At 39.6% G+C, this 27429-nt stretch overlaps 1 protein-coding gene across 1 annotated transcript in view; it reads left to right on the top strand.

The window, feature by feature from the left end:
* The window catches only part of TBCD (tubulin folding cofactor D), a 3708267-nt gene that overhangs the window by 2148929 nt on the left and 1531909 nt on the right, over positions 1–27429 (top strand). The window contains exon 15 of the mRNA XM_044068123.1: positions 3387–3444. Within this exon, the coding sequence (XP_043924058.1) occupies positions 3387–3444 (58 nt within the window). The remainder of the gene's footprint in view (positions 1–3386; positions 3445–27429) is intronic.

Raw genomic sequence — 27429 nt, 5'->3', positions numbered from 1 at the left:
CTGAAATGCTCTTTCTTGTGGTTGAAGTGTTGAAAGAAGTTAAGATTTGCTTCTAGGAAATCCGGAGTTATGTTTTTTTGCCTGTGAAATACCCTTTCTTTGCATTCCAGAAGTGCATTTTGACTCTGCCTCCCTACTGGCATCACTATTGTTTGCAGAGTCTGTTGAAACATTCATATTGCCTCTGTCCATATTGATCTCTGCAGCGAACTGGAACTGCATAATGAAAAAGGTGGGGAGTAAAGAGTTACAGTTCGAAATGTCAGTGAAATGATTTGATTTTAGTAAAATAAGAAAGTTCATTTTGCACCCAGAAAACCATTTGAAGCAGAAAGGAAATATATTGTGTTTTGATAGAGTACCCAGTAGTTTGGTTATGAGTGGAAAGAGGGAAAACTGAGTTGTTGTGATCCGTCACCCATGCTGTCCATATATGTTCCTTCATGTCGACTATGGTAGTCTTTTCTTACTATCTCAAGATGTTATGTGAGGGATTGAAAAGGGTGGATGTAAATTATTACGATACAGTGAAGCTCTCTAATGACTGAAGTTAGGATTCAAAAGATTTGTGGAATTGGTACTGTTTTGTATTGTACATAGTCTAATAATCGTTAGTGCTTCATATTTGTGTCTACTGTAGCCATGTATAAAATGTATTTTTTTCATTCTGATCCAAACCATTTTCAGTTTTCCTGTGTTGCAAGGCAATTGTGAACAGTTAGTGTGAAAATGCAAGTCTCTGAATTTTAGTCACTGCCAAGTTACCTTAATTCTTTTGGACTTTACAGTGGTATTATAATTCACTTTGTCACCAACCTAGCTTGTTTAAAATCATCATTAACCCATTCTATCCACTCATTTGCCAAGAGTTAAGGCCACTGTTCCTGGCCCACATTAGATTCCTGCAAAACATAAGAGCAGCACTTGTTATTTACTCATTTCTGATTCATTAATGTATTCTTTCTTGCTTTCTTTCTTCAGTTAAACTAGAAGGAGGCTTATTAGTTAAGGCATGTAGCTCACATATGTCTTGATGTCTTGCAATGGCTTCTACTTCATTTCTGTGGAAGCCATTTGTCTCAACTAGCACTTCACTGAAGTTCTAACTTATTGAAATAATATTAATGGTAAACTCAGTAAAGCAGAGCAACTGTAAACAAACAGCTTTGCAGGGAGAAAAGCTGCCCAGCACCCACCGCCACATGTATACATACATTTCAAGTATGAGAAGAGAATATGTCTCAATTCCTTTGTCCCCAACTCTGTGCAGTGTGACAGTTGTAATATATACTGTAAAGAGAGCACATTAATGGGGGGATAGAGGCTTGCCCCTTGCAAAAACAGTGTCCTGCATGTTTCTTGAGTCTATACTTAACAAAGCATATTGTTTCCTCTTCCAGTTATACACTTGTAGTTCAGTTAGTTGGACATTCAATCAAATGTGACTGCAGGCAGATGTGTTTGGGCAAATGAAGTTGACTCATTCTACTGCATACTGCAGACATCACTAGTGAAGAATTTTAGTTGTTTAAAAAAAATCTGTTTTCTTCACCATTGTCTGTACTGTCATTTTGGCTGTACTATGCTGAAGGCTTTACAGTTTCTCTTAGTAGATTAGTGGGCGGGTGAGGGTTTGGGGTAAACATAAAATGGATGCATTGCCAAAAATACAACAAAATGAATGCAATAATCCCTTTTTCCTGTCCCTGGATACAACGAATTAATGCAAAGTAACCCTGTTCCTAGCACAAGTAATACTTTGCCTTCACTGAAACCACTGGGTAGCAGTATGCACTTTTTTTGCCAGCATTATAAAATCATGACATAACATTCTTTAATGTCCAAGTTTAATAATAGAATTTCCCTACAGAAATATGGACTTAGTGTGGTTCAGCATTAGACTGAATTCTGTGTTTAATTTTGTTATGCAAGTTGTATGTGGGACAGTATTCTTCTCTGGTATCAGTGGTAAGGGTTGTATTGAAAGGTCTTGTGAGGTTCACCTTTTGCTCTCTTGATAGAGAGAGCATCTTTACAGCCAGCTCTTGGAGGTGTAGTGTCACCTGTTACTCCCTTTCTGTGTGACAGTATGTGTTTGTGTTAAGTCTTTGGGTGGGTATTCTTTTGATACAGTAGGTGATGAAACAGGAACTTTTCCTTGTTGAAAAATAATCTTCTGTTTTACAGATCATTTCATGCATTGTCCACAGTCACAGTAATTGCCTCTGTTACTGTCTTTTCTTTGATTATTTAATAACTGGCTGCTGGAAGGGGCCTTTTAGGTTTTCCTATACACCTAGAACTAGGTACTCATTAACTGCCCATTGAAGGACTGGAACACCTATGATTATTGCTTACATTAGTGTTATTTGATATTAAAGCAGACAGATGAAAATACTGGCTTTGCTTTCCCATTAAAAACTTAGATAACCAAAACAGTTATTTCTAAAGTTCTACAAGTGCAGTACTGCATTTAATTGTAGACGAAAATTGTATCGACTTAACACGAAGGTGTGCTAACCTGCCTGTGAGGACTATATAAGTGTAAGAAGTGTGCCATTTTTTCCACCATAATGTTACTGTTCATTTTCTTCCTTTACATTTGTTTTTCAGACATTCTGCTGCACTGGTTTGTAACAGTTTTATATATGACACAGAAGTTGATTCAGTACCTACTTTTTAAATTTTATACACATTGAAAAATGCATTATTACAAAAATTATGAGTTGTGTGCTTTTCAGTGTAACTTATTTGTATAAAATTAGTACCACTGACTCCTACAGGCACTGTCATTTGTCAAGTATGTCCCTTCTAGTGTCACAAAGATCTGCAGTAGATTTTTTCATTCTCCCATCTCCAGGGGTGGGCATCTGACATTCACGCTTTTACACCATGCAGCAGTAAATGCAGTTTGGAACACCTGTTGAAAGCTAAAGGCATTGTGGGCTGGCAGAACTCTCTTGTTGATTATTTTTTCCCTTAAATGTCCTGTTCCTGTATGGTTGTACGTATACTTCTATATGGGCTGCTATTGACAAAATGCATAGCAGTTTTTAACTGTGCATGCTATGTTACTTGTCTTCCATCATTGTCACTCATTGACATTCCAGCGTATACTCTGGGCAAAACAACAGTCCTTTATTTCCTTCTTGACCTTTCACTGATCCGGGCTTGTTTTTAAGCGTGATTAACTGGCAACACAGACTCAGGCATACTACAGCAGCACTAACTGATACAAATTTTATTTGCTTATTTGAAACCAGAATGCTACTGTCCTAGTGATGTACATAAGTAAAAAAAAAAAAAAAATTCAAGTGTTGCTATATTGCAGTATTGTCCAGCTTGCCATTCTTGTTTACTTTAATCTTGTCCTTTTTTTTCTTTAGTGCCTTGGTGATAGCCGCCATTTTTGATCGTGATATTAACTGCAGGAGAGCTGCATCTGTAAGTTTAATGTATATATATATATATATATATATATATATATATATATATAGTTGGAGTTTTATATGTATTATTTTAAAAGATGGTTTTAATGTTTTATTTTGAATTTTCTGTCTTTGAGTATTGTGTTCTGTTCATTCTGGCTGAGTAAGTAAATTGTCCAGAGCAGGTGTAGAAATGAGACGAATATGAGATATCTTTTCATATAGTAAGTATTGGTGAAGAAAGCAGTTTATTGTTTACCACTTTATGTAGGAATGCTGTTTTTTTTGTTTTTAAGACGTTTACTTAATAGCAATGATGCCTTAATTCATGCAATATAGATTTATAGACTTTTACTGGGCTAATGACCAATGGGTCCTTTCTAAGCTAACCAAGTTTTCCCACAAGAATGATGATGATGTCCTGTATCCAAACAGGACATGGAAAGCCAGGCATTATAAGCAACCTCTGTCCATAATGGACATGGGTGCCAAGCCCGGTGTAAATTTCCAATTCCCCACCCACTGGTCTAGGTTGCACTTAAATTGGGTAATAGATGGGTTTTATGTGTGCAGACTGAATGTAAACATTGTATTCCCTTTCCGAAACTACGGTACAGACATAAGTCAGAGTAATTGAAGTTTTACTTACGATTCCTCACTGTTCTGTCTCACCTGGTAATCATAGCTGCAGGATGGGAGCAAATTATAGGGTTATGGCGTGGTTTTAGGCTAATTATGGGAGTCGTCATTAACACTAACAATGTGTTAAGGATTAGTACCCAGCATCAATGAGCTGGCCTAAATGGGTGTGTATGAAACCTGTAGTCATCCGTTTACAGCTGCAGAAACATACAGTAATACAGCAGTAAAAGGGCACCACAGTCATTTTTAATGAGAAAAGTACTAGGTTAGCTTTGCTCATTGGAAAATGTTGTAAGACACTATGTGATTAAATGTCTCTTGTGCTGTGAATGTCATGGACAAAACCTTCAATGGCAGTATTCCAAAATACATAATGCAGAACATTACCTTACATTAGTGTGCTTTTATTTTTTTAATCTGTTTCTGCTTTTGCCCTAGTCATTCTGTTTTTGGTATTTTTTTCAACTGGTCATTTTTTGTTGCTCTCTCATTCTGTAGACTGAATCTGTGATGTAAGCAAACAGAAAAATGACATAGTAAAGTGATGCACAGCATGCATTCATGCCAGAACTAACAGGGTGATATATGGGAAGTAATTTGTTACAAAAACACTGCTAGGTTCACTAAGTGATAACATGAATGAAAAATGTTTGATAGTAGCACAAACATGACCCCAGACAGTTTAAACAGTAACCGAAAAGCTGAATATCAATTACACTAATATGTAGTTCATATGGATGATTGTTGTAGACTTGGCATTGATTCCCTGATCCACAGTTGTCTCCCACTGACTATGTCATCTCTAGAGGTATAATCTGAGCTTGTTAGTTGGCAGCATAACATTCACAATGAACACAAAACATTTTGTGCCCTACTAATAGAAGCATGTTAGCAACACTGAAACCTTTGAAGTACTACTGCTAAAGGATTTTATTGGCTACAGCCAGACCATTTGACACAAGCCAAGTCTAATGGCATATAGGGAGAGCTGCCACCTTTGGAGGTGGTTCAGGTGCCAAAGGTGTGGCTGGAGAAGAGGGTGAAGACTTGAGTGGTATGACCTGCTGTATTCTGTCATATAAGGTGGGATATTGTGCTACTACTACTACTGACACTAGGGACCTTGTAACAGGCAGGCAGACACTGACATATGCAGCTGGGCATATGCATGGTTCTTATGTTGATGCCATTAAATGTCTTATGACTTAGGAATTGGATTAGGGAACACAGAGTAGGACAACACAGAAAGAAGCCTGCCCTGATGTCCTTATGGCCCACCTCTAAACCTTTAACTTTTTGAGAGGATGAGTAAGTTGGTGAGCAGTAGGCAATCTCCTGATGCTTGAAGTCAGCAGAGACTCCACAAGAAGAGTTGTCCCAAGTTTCTCTAACACACAGCAGGGTATAGAAAGGAGAACAAATTAGAACTGGAAGAGTTGTAAAATGAATCTTAAGCAAAAAATCAAAGATGAAATGTGCAGAAGAAAAAAATTGTGCATGGAAGTAAAACAGCAGAAGGGGTTAGCAATGTATGGCGAGGAGAAATATCTAATGTGCCAAACAAAAGAGAAACACAGGAGATAGATGGTAATTGAATTAAAGTACAGAAAGTATCAATGAAAGAATTATACTATGCTGACGATGTAAAAGCTATTGGTAGGCTACAACAGCAGCAAGTGGAACTTACAATATTTTCCATACAAGATCCAGACTCTAGAGAGGTATACCTCTCTCTCAACCTTCTAGATTTTTCTCAGAATGTCCAGATTTTTTCTTTATACTTTTGGTCTATTCTTCATAAAATTTGTATGTTTTCAGCAAATTATTGAGGACTGAAGTTATTAAATAATGACAGCCATTTAAGTTCTATGCTTCATATCCTTCAGAAAATGTATGGTAACATAGCACCATTTATTTTAGCAGCTTTCTAAGTTTATAAGAACAATATTTAAAATCTGTCCCTATTTTTGGGCCTTTGTCCCCTCTTTATTGTAGGCTTTGTCCAGGTTTCTAGCTCTAAGAGGTTGAGAGGTGTGTAGAGAGGTGAGATCATCATCTGAGGGTATTGAAAAATTTCCAGTTTTTTTTTTCTAAACTGTATACAAACGAGACAGTGGAATTAGAAGTAAGCCAAAAAATGCAGCATACTTAAGTAGGATTACTGATTCCTAAATTTATGAGAGAACAGATAGAAAGTTTATCAAGAGAAATAGAGGATGTGGAAATTCTAAAGGCTCTAGAAACCCACAAATTTAGGACGTCAGCAAGTTCAGATTGTATCCCAATTGAAGTTTGGTTACTTGTAGATAGTAACATTATACAGACATGGTTGAATCTGATGAATAACATGTTGGTAACTAAAGAGATACCCAGGTCTTGGAAGGAAGGGGTGTTAGTGGTTATACCAAAGAAGGGGAAAGATTTGATTAACACGGGACCAAATAGACTGGTTATAAAACATTTTAACTATATTAGCAAACAGACTGGCAAAGCTACTTCTAGGGGTAATACACCTGGATCAGTGTGAGTCTCTTGGGAGAAGGAGAACCTTTGTTAATATACTTAGAACATTAATGGTTGAACAAGATGTTCAGAGTAGAGGAAAACTCAGTTATGGTTTTATGTTTAGATGTGGAGAAGGCATTATGTAGGATTGAATAGGTATTCCTATTTGAAACCCTAGATCCTGTGGGATCCCAGATGATTTTGTGCATGTCATTGAAAAAAATATAGTCTTGATCAGAAGCAAACATAAAATTGAGTGTCAAGAAAAATATCATTATTTAAGGGTACTAGATATGGATGCCCACTTTCACCATTATTGTCTGCTATGCATCTTGAGCACTTAGCAATAGAGATTCGGCAGTCACAAATAGTGAGATACTCATGGGGTCAAAGGAACCTAAAATTGGCATTATACGCTCATGAAATAAAATTAACTCTCTGAAATCCTGTTAAGGATGTTTCTGTTTTATTGCAGAAATCACAAGCCTATGGAAATGTGGGGTATAAAATTAACTCTCGTTCTTTATCTAGCTCAGTCATTCTGGCTTCCACCAGATGTAAAGCAAGTTATTGCTTTGAAAAAAATGAGGGATTTTTTTTTTCTGGACATATACCAAAATACTTAAAATAAATAAGGGGGGATATGCAGTTAAATATCTCAAGGTTGTATAAACTAATGGAAAAAAGAAGGTAGGTAGCTTGAAAACATTATGTGAAATAGATATTGTGAGATTAATAAAGAAAGCTTGGAAAGAATCTTATTTAACCCCAAGTAAAGCATTAAGATAAAGAAAGTTTTGAATGTTTGGATGGAAATGTTTGCATAAATGTTTTTATACCCCGGTTAAACTAAACCAAATTTATTTATTTGATATCTATTGATAGATGTTGGAGTGGTAGCTCTGAGCACAAAGGGGACTATCTCTGCATGTTTTGGAAATGTTCAAGACTAGTGGAAATTGTTGAGGGACTAGATGAAATGCTTAAAATTCTTACAGATGTCAAGAATTTTTTTTAATTATTTTTTTTTTTTTACAGATTATTAGACTTTAAAGTGGAATGAACTAAGTTTTTTATAGGGTTCTGGAACAGTACAGATCTGAATCAAGAGATGAAGTATTTATAAGGTATAATGAATCTTGCTATGAAAAAAAAAAACTTTCAGCAGGAAATGGAAACCAAAAAACTCCCACAAGTTAGACGAAGTGATTAAGCTGACCAATTCAATTAGAGAATTAGAGGAACACCAAGGGAGCAGCAGCCCTGGCTGGACTATTTTGAAAAAAAACTGCTTTGCAGCAGCGATGAATGGAACTGAGATATTAATGAAAAGCAGTAAAGCTTATTGACTGCCATGAATGTAATGACTTTGATATAGCAATCATAGGTAACAGAAATAAACACTGACCATGGTGTACCAGTCATGGGGAAATTGATGGGTCTATATCAAAAGACCAAAGAGGCATTTAATTGAACACCTCTTCATTGACACATAAAGAGCGACCGTCTGAAGTGCAAATGCTCAAAACAGCGATTTCTTTCCCTGGGAAAGAAATTGCTAGCACAAGCACACATACACACACACAACCCCCCCCCCCCCCAACTAAATATACCAACTCCGAGATCGCACTACAGTGGGGAAAGTGGCAAACACACGGGGATGGCAAAGCAATTTCTTTCCCAGGGAAAGAAATCGCTGTTTTGAGCGTTCACGCTTTAGTGCATTCACTCTTTGTGTATCGATGAAGATGTGTTTGATTAAACACCTCTTCAGTCTTTTGATATAGACCCAAATTGACTAATGTTTTGGACATAAGGCTGGTGAGGAAATATTGGTGTAGGTTGAATTTTCAAAACTATTATATTTTTTTATTTTGTTGATGTTTGCTTGCTTGTAGAACATTTTTCTTCAGGGTATTTTTCCTTTTTCTTTCTCTTCTGTTTTACTTGCTGATAGTATAAGTTTCACTTAGAAGTGGAATGACATTTAATAATAGATAGTCTTTGATATGAAGTCCATTGTAAGAAAAGACTAGACAATGCTAAGTATAACAGATAAAAATTGGTATGTTTTGATTCTATGTTGCAGAACCAACTAATGTCTATTTAAGCAATAATCCAGGACTGGGAGTGGGTATGCCAGGAATAACCCAAGGTTGGTGTGGTTTAATCATGAGGTGAAGCCCTCTTGATTAAATAAAGCCAACCGTGGGATAGTCTTGTGATACCGACACCCAGTCATGGATTATTGCTATTATGCAATGACATTATTTAAGAAAGAAAGTGCTTACCTATCTTAAATAATGTCTTAGTATAACGACAATGTAGTGTTCCTTAACATTTTTCCATGTTTGCTGATGTACTGCACATGAGTATGGGAGTTAGCTTCCCATGCTTGCACAGTTCATTAGTGCTGTTCAGGAAAAAAAAACAGCTTTTGTGTGCTGCTGTTTTTTTTTTTTCCTCCCCTTACCATTATGGGCTGTTAATGCAAATATCTAGTCAACGCACAACATAATGCTGAGAACAAAGGTCCAAAATAGGGACAGATTTTATTGATCTTATAAACTTAGAATGTTTCTCCAACAAGAGCCTTTTATCTTTTTTTCTTCTCAATTTTTTTTTTTATTTTTCCAATACATTTGAATGAATTCAATAGTATTTATACATAACATCTTAAATAACTATGTACACTATTTACATTAGCCTGACACTATAACAGATCTTAATGTATACAGTTACATTATAAGTATGTCCAATCCATTATCAGAGTGTCTGATCAATTATTGTATAGTGGCAATCAACGATAAGACTTTTCCCCCCAAGGGTTGTTGATAAATGGCTGATAAATTCTTAGTTCTTTAATTTTAATTTCCAGTAATGCTTTGGTCTTCAGTAGGCTATATAAGTCTTCCAAAGTTAGTATTGTGTTTGTATTCTCTCTTCTTGTTATGCACTTCCTTGAAATTGCAAGTATAGTCTATACTAAATACGTTTGACCTTTTCAAATGAGGACTTGTCATTTACATTTAATAATACAAGAGCTTTATTTAAATAAAATGATTCATTAAATAAAGCTTGTAGAAAGTTATTAATACCATTCCAAAAGGGCTTAATTTTATCACAATCAAAGAAAATGTGGTTTCAGTCTGCATTGTGTACTTGCTCACATCACCCAACATATTCCTTTTATGGAAGAACTAATTTTACTGATTCTATCTGGGGTAAGAATGCTCTGTGCAAGCGCGTTCATGTTTCTGAAGGTTATAAAGTATAAACCTGGAATGTCTGTGACTGGACAGTTGAGAGGTATGAGAGTCTGCAGAGACTTTAGGTTACACAGTGCAGATGTACAAGGAAAATCAGGTACATTTTGTGTTTATTTAGTTTTGCAGAACATACCTGTTTTTTCTTGTATTCTGCTCTGTCCTTTAAGCATATCCAGTAGAAAAGTCGGAGCACTCAGTGGTCCTTTAGTGGCCAAACTTTTTTTGTATTGGTATATGCTTGATTTATAATAGGCACTCTGGTTGGGCTGTCCAAACAGCGTGCAAGTTTTTGAATGGCAATGAGCCATTATTGTATAGTAGTGGTTCAGCAGTAAAGATATGTTAGAAATAAAAAAATAATAATAAATTGTCAGTTATGCTGCTGCTGTGCTTACTGAAAATACTGTAATAATTAAACAGAAATGAAGTATTGACTGTTCTGATTAAAAACATGTGCCTTTTGCCCATTAAGAAAGACAATGAATTTAAGATGTAGAAGTTAAATTTAAATTATAAATAGCAAGACATGATGATGGAAAAGTTGTTTTAATCAAAATGTCCTCCTTTAATATCACTTGCAATTTCAACATTCCTTTATGCCATTTTCTTGGTAGAAGCCAGAGCAATATATAAGTAAATTTTAAAGCAAGTGTCACACTTTACAATTGTTTCCATTGTAAATATCATTGTTAATCACATCTGTTCCATTTAATGGTGCCACTTTCCAGACATAAAGCTGAAAACCGATGTAGTGTGTGGCTCTTAAATGTTATAAAAAAGAAGCTGTCGTTTATATACATATGTGTGTGTGTCTATGTGTATACACACACACACACACACACACACACACACACAGAGGAGTCTGGTGTTTCCCCTTTCTTCATTAAGCAAATATTTGTTATAGGTAAGAGAAAGGAAGTATATGAGTATGTGAAATATATTCCTCACAAAAAGAGTACAGACCATAAACACTTTGTCCTATGCTGATCGCTTCAAAACCCAATCTCTGTGCTGTGTTTCCTACAGACTTCTGAAAAGCATTTTATGCCTGGCATCCAAGGCATCCTTGAATCCTCTCTGATGGACCTTTTGTATATCCAGAAAAATAAACAGCACCAGAACTACTAGATTTAAAGATTTAAACATTGCTTGTGACTTAAATGGGGCATGTTGGAGAGACAGGTATGTATCTCAGAGAATCCCCACTCTCTGGAATAGGCTTACCATTCATATTAAGCAGAGCCCATCTCTGCCCTATTCAAGTGCAACCTGGACCATTGGCTGGGAAATTGGAAATTCACCCCGGTCTGAAACTTTTGTCTCTGATGGACAGAGGCATCTGTTAAACCATGCCCTAACTAACATACACCTCTTAAAATAACTCATACATTTGGCATGACAAGGCATAAAAAGGTAGCCATTGTTGCAGTATGTATACCTCCTGGCAATAACCTCCCCATACTAGAACACTTCCTTGCCTGGATCTCTCAAACCATCTCTTATGAAACTATTATTCTAGGGGATGTTAACACCAACTGGAATGCTCTTACCTCAAGATGTCCCAATGTTGCCATTAATCTATACGGATTCTCCCAACTCATCACCTCTCCTACTCATTCTAATCAACATTCTAATACTATCTCCACTCTCGACTGGATGCTTACATCCCACCCCAACCTCTACCCTAATGCCTCCACACTCCTTGATACTTTTCACCCAACCTCCATCTTACGTCACCTATCTCAGCCTCCTAAACCTCATAAATATAAGGACTGTCATAATCTATCTAACTTCAACCCAGATGAATTTAACCAAACACTGTCCTCTATAAATTGGTCTTTTCTTTTCAACCTACCCCTCAGAGAAGCTGTCCTTCAATTTAACAGCATCTTCCTTAACACCCTCAACTCCCTGGCACCTATCAGAAAGACTAAGGTTAAGACCAACTATGCTCCCTGGTTAAGCAAAGAACCTCTCTCCCTCATGCAAAAGAGACACCATGCTTGGAAACTTTGGAATAAACTCAAAACATCTAGTCTGCAAAACTATAGGTAACTACAGAACACCGCAAAAAAAGCGTCATCCTTGATAAAAAATACTTTTATCTAGACCCACAAAGAAGCCTCCACTCTAACCCCAAAAAATTCTGGAGTACTATCAATAAACTACTACAACTAGGAAACCCATCTCCTTCTAACCCATCCCCAAACAGCTCTCCACTTGAAGCCGCCACTCTTCTGAACTCCCATTTCATTAACTCCACACAAAACCTAATTAAACCAAACAAAGATATCTACCCTGACTCCCCCACCCACCAAAAAAACTCCTTTATTAAGCTTGTCCCCACCTCCATCACTGGATTACTACTCTATAAACTAAAGCCTTGCTCCCTTTCCACTGACAACCTGCCTCCTCTATACCTCAAACTGGCTGCCCCTTCTATCACCTACCCTGTCTCCATCCTTATCAGTAGGTCAGTTCAGGAAAATTCTGTCCCTAATATCTGGAGCAAATCTATATTATGCCATTACATAAAGGGGGTAACTCCACAGACCCCTCCAATTTCAGGCATATCGCAATTCTATCTCCTTTGTCTAAAATTCTGGAAAATTACATACACAAGCAGCTCATCTCATATCTCACTCGAGAAAACCTCCTCACGCCAACACAGCACAGTTTCAGACCACATCATAGCATACCTACAGCGCTACTGTCCTTCGCTAACTCTATTGCTACATCTCTTAACAATAACAAATTAGTGTTATGCCTCTTCATCGACCTTTCCAAAGCATTTGACACTGTGTCCCACAAACTCCTTCTCTCCAAACTCTCCCATTTTAATCTCTCCACTTCTACTGTATCCTGATTCTCTTCATACCTTTCAAAGAGAGCTCAGTCTGTCAAATGGCTCTCTGCAACCTCGCCCTTCCTCGCCATTCAAACTGGTGTGTCCCAAGATTCCATCCTTGGCCCACTATTATTTAACATCTTTACAAACAATCTCTACCAATCATGCCCCCTCTCCACATTCATATAATACGCCGACAACACAACCATCATCACAACCTCTGACAATCTACCCCACCTACTGTCCCTCACTCAAGAAACTCTCCACTCAGTTGAAGCATGCATCACCTCTAACCAACTGCTACTCAATCCCAACAAAACAAAACTACTTCTCTTCCTCCCTAAGTCCCTCCAGCACCACAAGGAGATTACTCCAGTGGCTCTACTTGATAGAGTCTCTGGAAACTAACGTCGGGCGGCACGATGCCAGGGCACTTCTATGGGCTAGGCCTGTAAAGGCTCCAGGGCCATTAGCCTAGTACACACCTATGAACCTCAAATCCTCCTTCTCATTCTCTTCTCTAAACAACACTACTATTATCGTTGAGTCTCACACAAAACTTCTCTGTGTTTATATTGACAGCGAACTTAAATTTGACATCCAAATCCATAACTCCATCAAGAAGACACACCAGAAACTAGGATTACTATACAGAAATAAAAAAATCTTAACGCAATAATGTAGATTGTCCCTAGTGCAAACCTACCTATTTCCTACCCTATTATATACTTCCCCAATTTTCACTAACCTCCAAAAAAATCTATCAACCAAACTCGAGCTTATCTACAACAAAATTGCTAGATTTGCCACGAACCTTCCCTATCACTCACATCACTGCCTCTCCTTACAAAAACTCCACTGCTTAGAACTCCACAATCAACTCCTCCTACCTCAACTCCTTTTGACACATAGTATCATCCATCAACCAGCATGCTGTCCATCTCTAGCAACCATCATCTCTCCTTATGTCCCAAACCAGGAACTTCGTAGCTCCAACCAACACCTCCTTCAAATCATCAAACCTAATAAAGCTGCAGAAAAAATGCTTTATAGCCACTCAGTTGGCTCATCTTGGAACCACCTCCCCCTCCATATCAGAACTATCCAAAACCCATCTAACTTCAAACTTGCTGTAAAGGAATATCTATCAAACAAAGTAGAAAGTCAAACCAACACCACAAACTGATGAAAAAAAAAACAAAAATGCAGGACAAAAGCACTTCAAACACCCAGGAATCTTCAGCTATTTAATAGGAACAGGAACAAAACACAGTGTCACACTGGAAAGTAAAGCACTTTTCGTCTGGTGCAATGACCAGACTTCTTCAGACAAGTAACAGCAGGCACAAAAACAATTTATATATATATATATATATATATATATATATATATATATATATATATATATATATATATAGGGACACATTTTCCTCCACCACCCCTAATTAATCAGTTATCCAATACAAAAACAATTAACCATGTAACTGAATTTCCAACTTGTAAAACTAAGTTAAAATCCATTGCTTAAGAACAGCTAGTTCAATACTGGTGCTAAAATCAACAACCACATCTGCTACCATGATATGGCAACTACCCATTTAAAAACAGGAAAAATAGAACATCAAACCTAACATAATATATGCTTTAAAAACAGAAATCAAAGAATTAACAATTATCATTGACCTAAAGTGAGTTTTTAAATACTTGGGATTCAAAACTCGTACTATTCAACCTCACAACTATTATAAAGGTTAACACCTTATATCAATTCTATTGGACATCATTTTAACAAACAATTTGTTTTTGTTTGACCAGTTATATTTACAAAAAATAGGGGTGGCGGTTTTGAAAATTCAGTGATGGCCCTTTGAGAATGAAATTATATTCTTTCACAAAACCATTTAACAGATTCATTTTTCTTTTATACACGGTTCCTAGATGATATCCATATCGTATACAAGGGGAGTGTGGCTGAAGCTGAAATGTTTGTGGAATACTTGAATCAAACTACCACATTCTTAAGTTTTACACACACATTCAATACAGAAGTCATCGCTTACTTGGTTATTGAAGTGTTTAAAGATCATTCTCAGAAAGGGTTAGCAGCCAGGTTCCATAGGAAAGATACATTCTCAAACACTTATTTACACTTCAGTAGCTCCCACCCTTTCCACCAGAAGAAATCTGTAATAAAAGGACAATTAGTCCAAGCGGCGAGGATGGTAACTGTTGACAGTGAATTCACAGCAGAATGTAGCAAGATAGCTGACATGTTCATTACTCGTGGTTACTCAGGGGAGCTTATTAAAGAAATGATGGACGAAGTGTTGTATAAAAGATCTAGTGGATTTTATTCACCTTTATTACAAGGTTCTTTGCCACCATGTAATAGGATGAACATTCCTCAAAAGGTTAATAGGTCACCGTTGCATTTATTTTAACATTTGTCCTGAATGTGGCCATATCATTTCAATTATAAAGAAAAACTGGAACCTGTTTAGTAACAACTTAGAATTACGCACTTTGTTAGGTCCATTTCCTTCCTTTACATTTTAGAGAGGCATGAATTTGAAAAATTTATAGAAATGAAACAACATAAAGTTATTAAGAATCCTGGGATGAGCAAATGTGAATCTTGCAACTTCTGTAAGCATATGAATATAGGGTATTCATTCAACATTAGGGACAACAACTATAAGACCTTGTCAGGCAAGTACAACTGTAACACAAGTTATATAGTATACCTCGCCCAATGTAATCTATGCCCCGCATTTTCCTTTGGAAAAATAGATCGTAGACTGCGAGAGGGAGTGTATGAACACCTTTATTGTATCAGGAAAGGCAAGGTCGAAAATGCATTAGCTGCCCACATTAAAATGAAGCCCACACATAACTTTAACTTCAGAGTGATAGATCATGTAGCTGGAGATATAAGGGGAGGCCTGGGATCTTTATTATTAGAAAAAAGAGAATTGATGTGGCAGATTTGCTTAGATGCTTGCCATTTTCCTGGTATTAATGACGGGTGCTCCATTCAGTGCTTATTGAAACTGAAAAGTCTGAACAGATAATATACATTTTTACTAGTTTTCTCTTCATGACAGTGTGTTCTGAGTTGTGGTATTTGAGTATTTTCAGCTTTACAATTGTAAATTTTGGCATCAATTTGTCAACTGTGGTTGACCTATTATGTACAGTTGCACTATTTATATAAGATATTAACCTTTATAATAGTTGTGGGGTTGAATAGTTTAAGTTTTCAATCCCAAGTATTTAAAAACTCACTTTAGATGAGTGATAATTGTTAATTCTTTGATTTCTGTTTTTAAAGCATATATTGTTAGGTTTCATGGGTTCATAGGTTCATAGGTTCATACTAGGCTATCTGCCCGAGGGCATTTACAAGCCTAGCCCATAGTTTTGTGGCTTACGCCACCCCTTTAGTATGGGGAACTATACCCATTATTTTGCTGTGCCTCTGTCGAGCAGTGACACTGAGGTAATCCCTGGGGTATATCTGCGATCTCCCATCCATTGGTCAAGATTTCTCTTGAACAAGGCCAGCGAGGTGCTCTGCCTCACATATACCGGGATTTTATTCCACAGCATAGGGAGTCTTTGGGTGATGAATCTATCCCTCCAGCACGTCCTATTAATAGCCGTGTTGAGGTTTAAGTCTCCCGCCCTTGTGGCTCTGACGGATCTAGATTTTTTGAGGTGAAGCATATTCATCAAATCTGGGTTTGACATGGCCTTGTATGTTAGGCAAAGGTCACCTCTGAGCAAGCGGTAAGCGACTGAATAGAGCTGGAGTTCTTTCAGTCGGGCAGCATAGGACAGATGTTTGAGACCCTTTATCCTTTTGGTGAGGAACTTTTGTGGCCTCTCCAGCTGCTGCAAGTGTCGGGTAAGATACATTCTGAATGGGGCATTGTACTCAATCATTGGTCTGTTGAGTGATGAGTATAGGGAGACTATGACCTCCCTTGATCTAGATGAGAATCCCTTCATGATAAGGTGGGCAATGTAGAAGGTCTTCCTAACTACTTTAGCTACATGGGTGTCGAATGACAGACTACTATCAACCTGGGTCCCCAGGTCCCTGATAACTTCTTCTGTGCTCAGTGGATTGCCACCTATTTGGTAGCTAGGGGTAACCTTGTTTTTCCCGAAGGGTATGACTATGCATTTTTTGCATTTAACTTTAGGCCATGGCTCTGGCACCAGTTATCCATTTCTGTGAGACCCTTCTGAAGGATATCTGTGTCAGATGTGTTTTCTACTATGGCGCCCAGTTTGCAGTCATCTGCAAACTTTGTCAGCCATAACCCTCCTGTGTTTGCTTGTACTTGGAAAAGTAGATGCCAAACAAGAGTGGGCCCAGGACTGAGCCCTGTGGTACACCACTTGTGACAGGCTTTGAGTCTGACATGGCGCCAGCAACTCTGACCCTGTGGGTTCTGTCACTCAGCCAGTTTGCAACCCATCTTGTGATGTATGGGTTAACATTTAAGCTGATGAGTTTTTCAATGATACCCGAGTGGGGTATTGTATCGAAGGCCTTCGCCAGATCGAGGTAGGCTGTATGGACTGCCTTTCCCTCATCAATGGCTTTGGTGACTGTTTGAAAAAGTCAACCAAGTTTAGAAGGCATGATCTGCCTTTGACAAAGCCAAACTGGGATGGATCCAAAGTCTGCAAATTCCCTATGTCTTTATTTATGAGGTCCATTATGATCCTCTCCATGGCTTTGCAGATAAGGCTTGTCAAGCTAATGGGCGGTAATTTCCAGGGTCGGTGGAGGCACCGCCTTTGTGAAGTGGGACCACAGTTGCAGTGCGCCACTCCTGGGTGCGTATCCAGAGGTAAGACTATGATTAAACAGCTGTCCTAGCTGTGGGTTTAATTCCTCGTTGAGTTCGTGGAGCACACAGCCGGGGACACCATCAGGTCCCATGGATGCTGTGTTTTTGCTTTGGAGAGAGCAGTTCTCACTTGGGCGTTGGAGATGTTTGGGGGCTGCAATCGCTTGGTATAGATATCTCTCCTTTTGGGGAGGGGAGAAGTTTGCACTGAACCTGTCAGCCAGTATGTTGGCAATGTCTGTAGGATCAGTAATCTTCACATCATTTTGAACTAGTTCTGAGCATATCTGGGAGTTTCCTCCCAGGTTTCTAACATAGCTAAAGAAGGCCTTATTATTGTCTTTTGAGTCTTTAGCTATTTTTCTCTCAAAATTTGCTTTGGATGATTTTATGAGAGCTCTTAGTTTTTACTTATAGTGATCAAAGGTGTCTTACCTTTTAAGGATTTTGCTCTATCTTGTAGTAGCTTCCTCCTTTTGTTGTAGAGTTTGTTTATGGCTGGGGTCCACCAGACTGGACGCTTGCCTTTGGTACAAAGAGTCTTTGTTTTGCTTGGGATTGCCTTATCCATGCAGTCCTGCAGGTGCTGGTAGAAGGCATTTGTAAGTGATTCAGCGGCTTGAGTACTGTTTTCCGCCGGCTTGGGGGCCTTAAAGGAGACCACACTAGTCTTTAGAAGTGTAAAGTCGGCTTTCGAGAAGTTATTTACTGTGGTCTTTTTTATTTCAGGTGGGGGTGGGATGAGGACCTCCAGCGAGATTAGTTTGTGATCTGATCTCACCAGTGAGGGGTATACTTCCGGTGTTGAACATTGTGCTCCCATGTTTGTGATGATGAGATCAAGTATGTTTTCTCCTCTTGTGGGGATGGTGACTAGTTGTTCCATGGCATTTGAGTTTATGAATTCCAGGAACTTTTGGGCTAGGGTGTTTGGGCTTGAGTAGTGTTCCCAGTCTATATTAGGGTAATTGAAATCACCTAGTATGATGGTGTTTGGTGATACAATTATCCTCTAGTGTTTTCAGGAAGGCCATGTGAGGTTCCTGAGTTTGTGAGGGTGGCCTGTAACATGCTACAATTTGCAGAGCAGTCTTGCCTATGGTTAATTGCACCTGGATGGTCTCCGATGCATCGTGCGTTGCCACCAGTCTTGAGGTGTGGGTGTCCTTGATGAATATGGATACCCCCCCTCCTTTCTTGGTATTGTCCGGATTTTGGGGCCGGAACGCATGATAAGAGGTAAAACCTGATAGTGCTGGGGTGCTCTCAGGAGCCTTGAACCAGGTTTCTGTCACTGCACAGACATCGATGTTCTCCATACTGAGAAGGTCCTCGAGTGCGTGCATTTTGAGATTTAGACTTCTGGCATTGAGCAGCATTACCCTTAGTTTTTTACCTTTTTGTGTTCTAGGGTGGTAGGTTTAGAATTTGAGCCTTGCCTAAAAAGGCACTATGGGGGTGGCAAGAGCCTTTGCCAATATCCGGAATCCCAGGGGTGACAGGTGCAAGCCGTCCCTTGCGAAGCAGCGTGGCTTGTCCAGCATGTCATCCCAGGCAGACAGACATTGGATCCCCTTTGAATGACACCAGAGTTTAAGCCAATTGTTAAAGCTGATCATCTTATCTCTGTATTGTGGCATCATTCTTGGTGAAGGTAGGATACTGCTCAAGGTCAGGGTCATACTTGCCTGGGCTACATAATCAGAGAGCTCCTCAATGTCTCTTTTCATGTAGTCCAAGGAGGTACGTCTCAGGTCGTTTACACCAGCATGGACAATGACTGAGTCGTATTTGTACCTGCTGTTGAGAGACCTGAGTGCTTGTGTTATGTGGCGGATTCTAGCGCCCGACGGGCAGCTTACTGTGACCTTCTCCTTACTCAGTCTGGTGAGCGGGACGTCAGTGTGTCTGACTATGGAGTCACCAATGACTAGTGTGTCTGGCATTGTGTTTGGCCTTAAGGGCTGTGACTGTTTGACACTCTTGTTTGATGTTCTATTTTTACTATTTTTAAATGGGTAGTTTCCATATCATGGTAGCAGATGTGGTTGTTGATTTTAGCACCAGTAATGAACTAGCTGTTCTTAAGGAATGGATTTTAACTTAGTTTTACAAGGTGGAAATTCATTTACATGGTTAATTGTTTTTGTATTGGATAATTGATTAATTAGGAGGTGGAGGAAAGTGTGTTCCTGTGTGTGTGTGTGTGTATATATATATATATATATATATATATATATATATATATATATATATATATATATATATATATATATATAGTTTTTGTGCTTGCTGTTAGTTGTCTGAAGAAGTCTGGTCATTGCACCAGCCGAAAAGCGCTTTACTTTACTTTCCATTGTGGCACTGTGTTGTGTTCCTGCTCCTATTAGAGCTGAATAGCTGAATATTCCTGGGTGTTTGAAGTGCTTTTGTCCTGCATTTTTGTTTTCTCATAAAGGAATATCTGCTTAACTCCTGGACCTGCCCCTGTAAAGACCCTACCTGAACCCTGCCTACACTCCCTCCTCCTCTTTCTCAATTCCCTGACTACTCTGCCTCTTCTCCCCCTCCCTCTGCTACTTTCTCTCACTGATACCTAGTCCTATCTTTATTTCTGCACTCTCCCACTTTTGCCATGCCCATCCATTATACTCCAATCTCCACTCTTTACTTCTACCTCCAATCTTAGCCTCCTCTGTCTTTCTGTACCTCTCATTCCTCTTTGTGCATGGATCACTCTCTCTGACACCTGTACACCTCACTACACTAGGGCATACGTTAGTAATTTCCCTTTCCAAAGTACTGATTACCTTATTTTTATGTACTTCTTGTTGACAATTGATCTCTTTTGTTTAATTTTGTCTTTTTTCTCCACATACATTGTAAAAATTTAATCTAGTCTGCTGTATGTACTTGTTTTATACTGTATATATAAATCTTGTATAAACTGTATGTAAAAATACTTTATTGTAAAAATTGCTGTCCTATAATTGGAGCTTTTCTCCTCGGGCCTTTGCTGAAAAAGGGCACCTGCCCAGCCAGACCAACCCGGTTAACAAATGGCAAATAAATAAATAAATTAGGTTTACATAACTAGGCTTATAAAGGCCCCTTGATGTAATATATATACCTACTTAGTTATCTTTTGTTTCTATATGTAAAGCACCTTAGACCATCAAGTGAAAAGAGGCGATCCTGTTTGGGCTTTGGATTATCAATGTGTTCTTCATGTAGATTATCTTCTAACCTGTAGATCGAGAACTTGATAACATTTTTGCAGCTGTTGCTTTAGGGTTTGCCTTTTGCTTTGTCAGGGTATCTGCCCTCATTGTTGATTTTTAAAAACTTCCTAGATGAAGGAGAGGTAAATCAGCATTTTCCATGCTGTTCTTATATGAGGTTACACAAGAAATTTTCCCAGCAGTCATAAGCCAGCCAGTAGAATCAACACCAAAGGGATTTGATGGACATTGTACAGATCCCTTCTGTTGTCAGGATTTAATGGTAGTGGTGATATGGGCTTTCACAGTTTGTCTCAAAGGATGTCCTTATCTTTCTCAGTGACAGCAGAAATGTTGGTGATAGATGCTTCTCTCCACAGTTCAGACTGCTCTGTACACCTGGTTTCTTTCTCAGAAGATGATTCACATCAGTCTGTTAGGGATACTTTTGGTGAAGAAAGCCTTATAGCCTTCCTAGCCTCAACTCTCTGATGTAGTACAAAGTCAGACAGGCAATACTAATGCTGTGCAATCCATCAGCAAATAAGAAAAGTTTAACAGAAATACCCATCTTTCTTCAGAAGACATGATATGGAACTGAGCCATCAATGAATATCTGATATGGTGTTGTCAATCTCATCCTTATTCCCACGGTTGGGGTCTGATCTGATGCCTGTTTGCTAGCTGGAGGACTTTAGCCAAGCTCGTGAGCTAGTTCCTTTCCCTTGATGCAGCTCGATAATACCTCAGATCTCGTTTGCCGCACTGCATGGAGGACATCAATCAGCTCTGGGCTAATTGAATTTATCTTTTTACTTTCAAAACCAACAAAATAACACCGACTAAGTGCTTTCACCCAAAAACTGGGCTGCTTCCGAGTCAGTCAAGCACAAAAAAATCAGCACCTTTTATAGCAATTAACACCACTAATCATACCATTAAAAGGTTACAATTAAAAATAATTAACCCTTTAGCACTTTTACACATGCAAACCTATCAACTGCTGCATAAGAAAAAAACTACTGTAGCCTAATATAATTAATCCACTTCTAAAAACAGTGCAAAACATAATAAAAATTAAAAAATTGAGTAATTAAATGTTTCTATAATTTTTTTTTAAACAGTAAATATTCCATAACTAACATAGCTCTCCTCCACATGACTTTTTAGCAACTTAACAAACATACCCCCACCTACAAATTAAGACACGTGTTACCAGGAGATGCAGTTGGGTTGGGTTGTGTGGCTAGGCTTATAAAAGCTGTGGTGGTCGTTTAGTCTAGTATATACCTATGAAAGCGGAGAGGGAATATTTTTTACACATTTCTTTTTGTTCTGTTTTCTTTCCTTATTCTTAACTACTTTTTTTGTTTTGTTCCTTCATGTGTGGAGGACAGTGATCTAAAAGGTATTGCTCTCCACTTGTTTGAATTCATGAATTGTTACTAACACAAGTTAGTTGTTACTACTGGAAATGTTGTTTGTGTTCTGCTTTGCCCAGCTTACTATGCTTGTTTAAAACTGAGATTTATGCTGTTGTAGCAAATTTGTTTTAACAGTTTAGGTGTTTTTAGTAACAACTTTAATTTATCCTTTTGTTAACCAGGTTAGCCCCACTAGGCTAGTGGCCTCTCTTACAGGGTATTTCTACAGCTAGGGAAAATTTGCCCAGGGCGTCTGGGAACTTCACCTACTCTTTTTGATGGGTGCTGTGCGATCTTCTACATCTACCTGAGCTACAACCAACCAAGCAGGTAGGACCTCCAATTTAACATCTCAGTTGAAAGATGACAAACACAGGAGTACAGCACTCCCTAATATTGTACTGTAGTGTCAGCAATCCAATCACTTGGAGTGGGAATGGAACTCTAAGCCTTCTGGTCCTCCAGCAGCAAAGTTGCTACTACCTGTTGCACCGCTGACACTGACTATTTCACCTTTTGAGTGATGTAGGCTTTATTTAAACTTTTTTTCATGTGGCGGTTTATGGTTCAGTACTTTGGTAGTGTTGTCGCCTCACAGTAAGACGTTGCCCTGTTCGATTCTCAGCTAGAGCGTCTTCTGTGTGGAGACATGTGTGAATGGGCGTACCTTCGTTGAAGGTTGTGCGTCAGGGCCAGCAACTCGGCACGTAAAAATCTACTGCCAATCATTAGTGGTGACCCCTAACCGGGAAAAGCCGAAAGACACAACAACAACTTTCAAAACCAACAATTTTCCTTTGCTAATCACTTTCCTTGATATTTTCACTTCCGAGTGTACGTTTTATTTCAGTTGTTTCTACCTTAGCATATTTTTGTATCCTTAGAGGTCCATTTAAATTAGAGGGCCATTCACATCCCTTCCCCTTCTATTCCCCCTTTTTAAATTCAGAGGGCTAGTTCCCTTTTCTTTATCTGTGTGTTACTGCCCTTTTAATTAGAGGGCTCGTTTCCCATTCTTTTACTTGTGATTCAGGTTTAAAAAAAAAGTTTTCTTACTATTTACTGACTCATTTGTTGTCTTTGATCACCAAGCTTGTGTTTTCCTGTGCTACAAGCAGTGTTTTGCTGAGAAGTACTTTACTGCTTAATTATTTTAGGTGTGGTTACATTACCCTAAGTTGTTGTTGCTTTTTTACTGTACACAGTACCAGTATGTATCAAAAAGAGCATAAGCCACTTGGTTTTAAAAAGTGTTCTAAGTGTGATAAGAAAATGCCAATGAGCGACACTCACTCTGTGTTTACTGCCTTGGACCACTTCACCTTCAACAAGACTGTTCTGTCTGCCATGGGTTTAATCAGCGGGCGTTGCTAGAATGAAATAATAAACTTATATCAGAAGGCCTTCTTTCTTCTCCCTTTACAAAAGCTCTTTCATCAGCAGACAAATCACCAAAAAGGCCTTTGTCTGATAAATCATCAGAGCCTTCAAGAAAAGTACCAAAAATGTAGGCTCTGAAAGTAACCTCTGCTCCGACAACTTCAGTGAGATTCGAGTCAGATCAAATGACTCTTAGAAAGTCTTTTAAAACTTTATCTGTGGAATCTGTAACTTCTAAACCACCTTCTACCATTCTAGCTATATCATGTTCCCCAAGTCTCTCCTCTCGCTCTACCAGATCCCTCTCCGATGATGATGTGAATAGGGTGGTGCAGAGACTATTGAAGACACCTGCCTTCGTCAAGCTCTTACTGGATCCGAGCCCAAAGGAGTTGGAGAAAACACTCAGGGCACCGATTCCTCCTCTGAGCTGATCTTCCGCTTCAGAGAAAGAAGTCTCTGAGATCTGGCTTGTGTTGGTGTCGGCTCTGAGACCCTCTGTTTCTTTGGATCCAACGTTGGCTCTTTGAGTCTCCGCTTCTTCGGATCAGGAGACCTCTGGGATCTGGCATTCTCCACTCTGATCCTTGGAATAGATGTGGATCTCTCCAAATCTGACTCTGCCTCTCGAGGCATCAGTGCAGATGAGTTCAGATCCTGCTTCTGCCTTGGAGTGGTTGTCTTCTGTTCCAGAGGCTCCCTCTGTTTGGACAACTCTTTTGTCAGCTTCAGGGAGTGCTTCGGAGCTGAGCCAGACTGCTTATGAGGCTATGGAGAGAGTCCTGACTTCTTCACAGTCAACTGCATAATCTACTTCAGGACTTCTTTCCCCTTCACACGTGTCTCAATCTCATCACCCCCTTCCAAAGTACCGCAGAGATTCCAGTCCTTATGAAACCCCCGGGGGGCCTCCACCTCTTCTGAAACTACTCCAGAATACGGCTCTGAAGAAGTCCCTCGGAAGAGAACTTACAAGAGGAATCATCTGGACTCCCCTGAGGAGTCCGCCACGTCAGACACAGACTTGGATGACACACAAGGATCCACACGGTCACCCACTGAGGAGGTCTCATTGGGAGAGATCATGGAAATTCTGAAATAGAGGGGTGATTGGCAGCCCTCTTCTCCTGTCGAAGAGTCAGTCTACCTGAAGACCTTCGGATCTCACCCTTCAACCTCTTGGGTGACCCCCACCTTCTGATGAGCTTATTGAGTTACTTTCTCGGAAGGTGTGGGAGACCCCAGATACCATAGAGCCCACTCATCTGAGGCCAAATAAATATATCACCACCCCGAAGGACAAGACCTTTTTTGTCTAAGGGTGTAGTAATGGATGCCATGGTTGTGGCAGCGACCACTAAGAAAGAACTTTCCGAGACTAGTTCTGCTATCCACCCTCCTAATAAGGATTCTAGAATGATGGATAGATATGGAAAGTGTTTGTTCTCTTCAGTGACTTTCTCTCTTTGGTCGCTGAATTATCTTAGCCACTTTACTAGATTACAGAGCGATCTGATCAAGGAGCTGTCAGATTCTCTCTGAGGAGCAGTTGATTAGGTGGTCAGTGAAAAGGTCAATGCACAGCTAGCCACCCTCAGTGCAGTAGCTAACTCTTCCATGAGGCTTATCTCATATGCTGCAGATGGAGAGAGCAAGGCTGTGGGTTCAGTCATCTCTATCAGGAGGCTGGCCTGGATGCATCTATGTGACTTTGCAGAACCTTTCAGGTCTTCCTTTGTTAGCGCCTCATTTGACAGCTCATCCCTGTTTGGGCCAAAAGTAAAAGAGACACTCACCAGGTGTGAACAGGAGGGTAAGACTTTGTCTGCCTTTGGAATGCATTTTTCCGCTTCTACCAGACCTTTTCCCAAAAGTCAGAAAGGCAGTGGAAAGATGTGGTTCAGAAAACCCCAAAGGTCTTACCAGGACACACAGGGTAAAGGTTCTCCCAGAGGCAGAGGGGGGAACAATAATGGAAGACGCCACCCTCATGGCAGAGGGGGTATGCAGAATCAGGGTTCCAGAGATACCTTCTTTGGTAGACCCTTTCCGCGCTCCTGAAGGAGTACCCAGTTGTTCTCCTCTGAAGGCAGTTGGGGGGGGGGTTGTTTGTCCTTGCACCTGGCAAAACATAACTACAGACAAATGGGTGCTGGACATCATTTCCAGAGGATATATAATTCCCTTCTCCCTCCCCACCCCTGTCAAAAAATCAGTCCCGGATGTTCCACCCAGTCAACGGGAACAAGCAACATTAGAGGTACAAAAGTTGCTAAGCAAAAGAGTCATTCAAGAAGTCCCCAAAGACCTGAGAGGATCCGGAACTTACTCAAGAGTCTTTTTAGTTCCAAAGAAAACAAGGGACTGGAGACCCATTGTAGATCTCAACAATTTAAACAAATCTGTAAAAAAGACAAAGTTCCGGATTGTAACACTGCAGTCGATATTTCCATTTCTAGAAAAAGACAGTTGGATGTGCTCTATAGACCTTCAAGAAGCGTACTACCATATATTAATGGAAAGATGGTCAAGAAGGTACTTCCGCTTTTGGCTAAGAGCCAATCTTTACTAGTTCTGAGCCCTGCCATTTGGTCTCACCACATACCTTAGGGTGTTCACCAGATGTGTTGCAGTTGTATTGGCTCACCTGAGATGCCTAGGATTCAGAATATTTCCCTGTCTAGATGACTGGCTCATTGCTACCCCAACCAGGCATCTGATGCTACAAGCCAGGAACTACACCATTCAAACTTGCATCACCCTAGTCATCACAATAAATTGCAAAAAATCTGTTCTAGAGTCATCTCAAAGCTTAAGCTTCATTGACTTGGACACTAATTCCTTGATTGCAAGACTTCCTCAAGACAGAGTGTAAGATCTTTGTTACCACGTTTTGTGTCTAATTAGAAAATCTCTCCCAGCAGTGAAACAAGTTTTACAAGTATTAAGGAAGTTGGCAGCTTCAATAAGCCTTGTCCCCCTCCACATGAGAATTTTACAATGGCTACTATCAACCCAATGATCCTTTCTGGTACTTCCCCTGTCTCCCAAGATCCTGATTACAAACACTTGCAAAAGGGATTTTCTCTGGTGGATTCATTCTCCTCTAGTCTGTCAGGGACGACCATTCATTCCACCCCGACCAGTAGGGACAGTTACCATGGATACTTCTCAGATTGTGGGGGAGCATTATCTGGGAAAGACGGTCCAAGGTATCTTGCAAGATCGCAAAGCTCATCTGCACATAAATGTCCTAGAAATGAGATCAGTGCTTCCAGCATTGCAAGCATTTCAGGACTCTCTTCTTCTAGGGATGATAGCAATCCAGTCGGACAACATGTTTGTAGTGTTGTATATAAACAAGCAAGGAAGAACCAGACCCGACCCCCTGTGTCGAGAACCCTTAAGAGTTTGGCAGTGGGCGATGGACTCCAACCACTTTTTAGATGTGACACACATCCTGGGGAAATTCAACGTGATTGCAGACAGACTGAGCAGAGCCATTCTTTGGCCACAGGAGTGGTCCCTCAGTCAGAATGTAGCAGAGACTATTTTCCGAAAGTGGAGCCACCCTTGATGCGAACTCTTTGCCTTCTCAACCAATGCCAAATGCAGCAACTACTTTGCCCTGATCCCTCCAGTGGGGGGAGTCATCGAGGGATGCACTTGTTCACGATTGGCCTCCGGGACTACTTTATGCCTTTCTTCATATTCCCTTAATTCCCAAATTGTTACAGAAGGCAAACTTGTTGGAGACCACTATAATCCCCATTGCCCCTCATTGGCCACATCAAACTTGGTTCCCCTTTCTACGGTCTCATCTTCTGGAAGAACCATAGATTCTGGA

Source organism: Protopterus annectens, chromosome 4.part0, assembly GCF_019279795.1.
Source record: "Protopterus annectens isolate FY-2018-M chromosome 4.part0, PAN1.0, whole genome shotgun sequence".
NCBI lineage: Eukaryota > Metazoa > Chordata > Ceratodontiformes > Protopteridae > Protopterus > Protopterus annectens.
The sequence above is the reverse complement of the archived record's forward strand: the minus strand, read 5'-3'. Positions and strand labels throughout refer to the sequence as shown.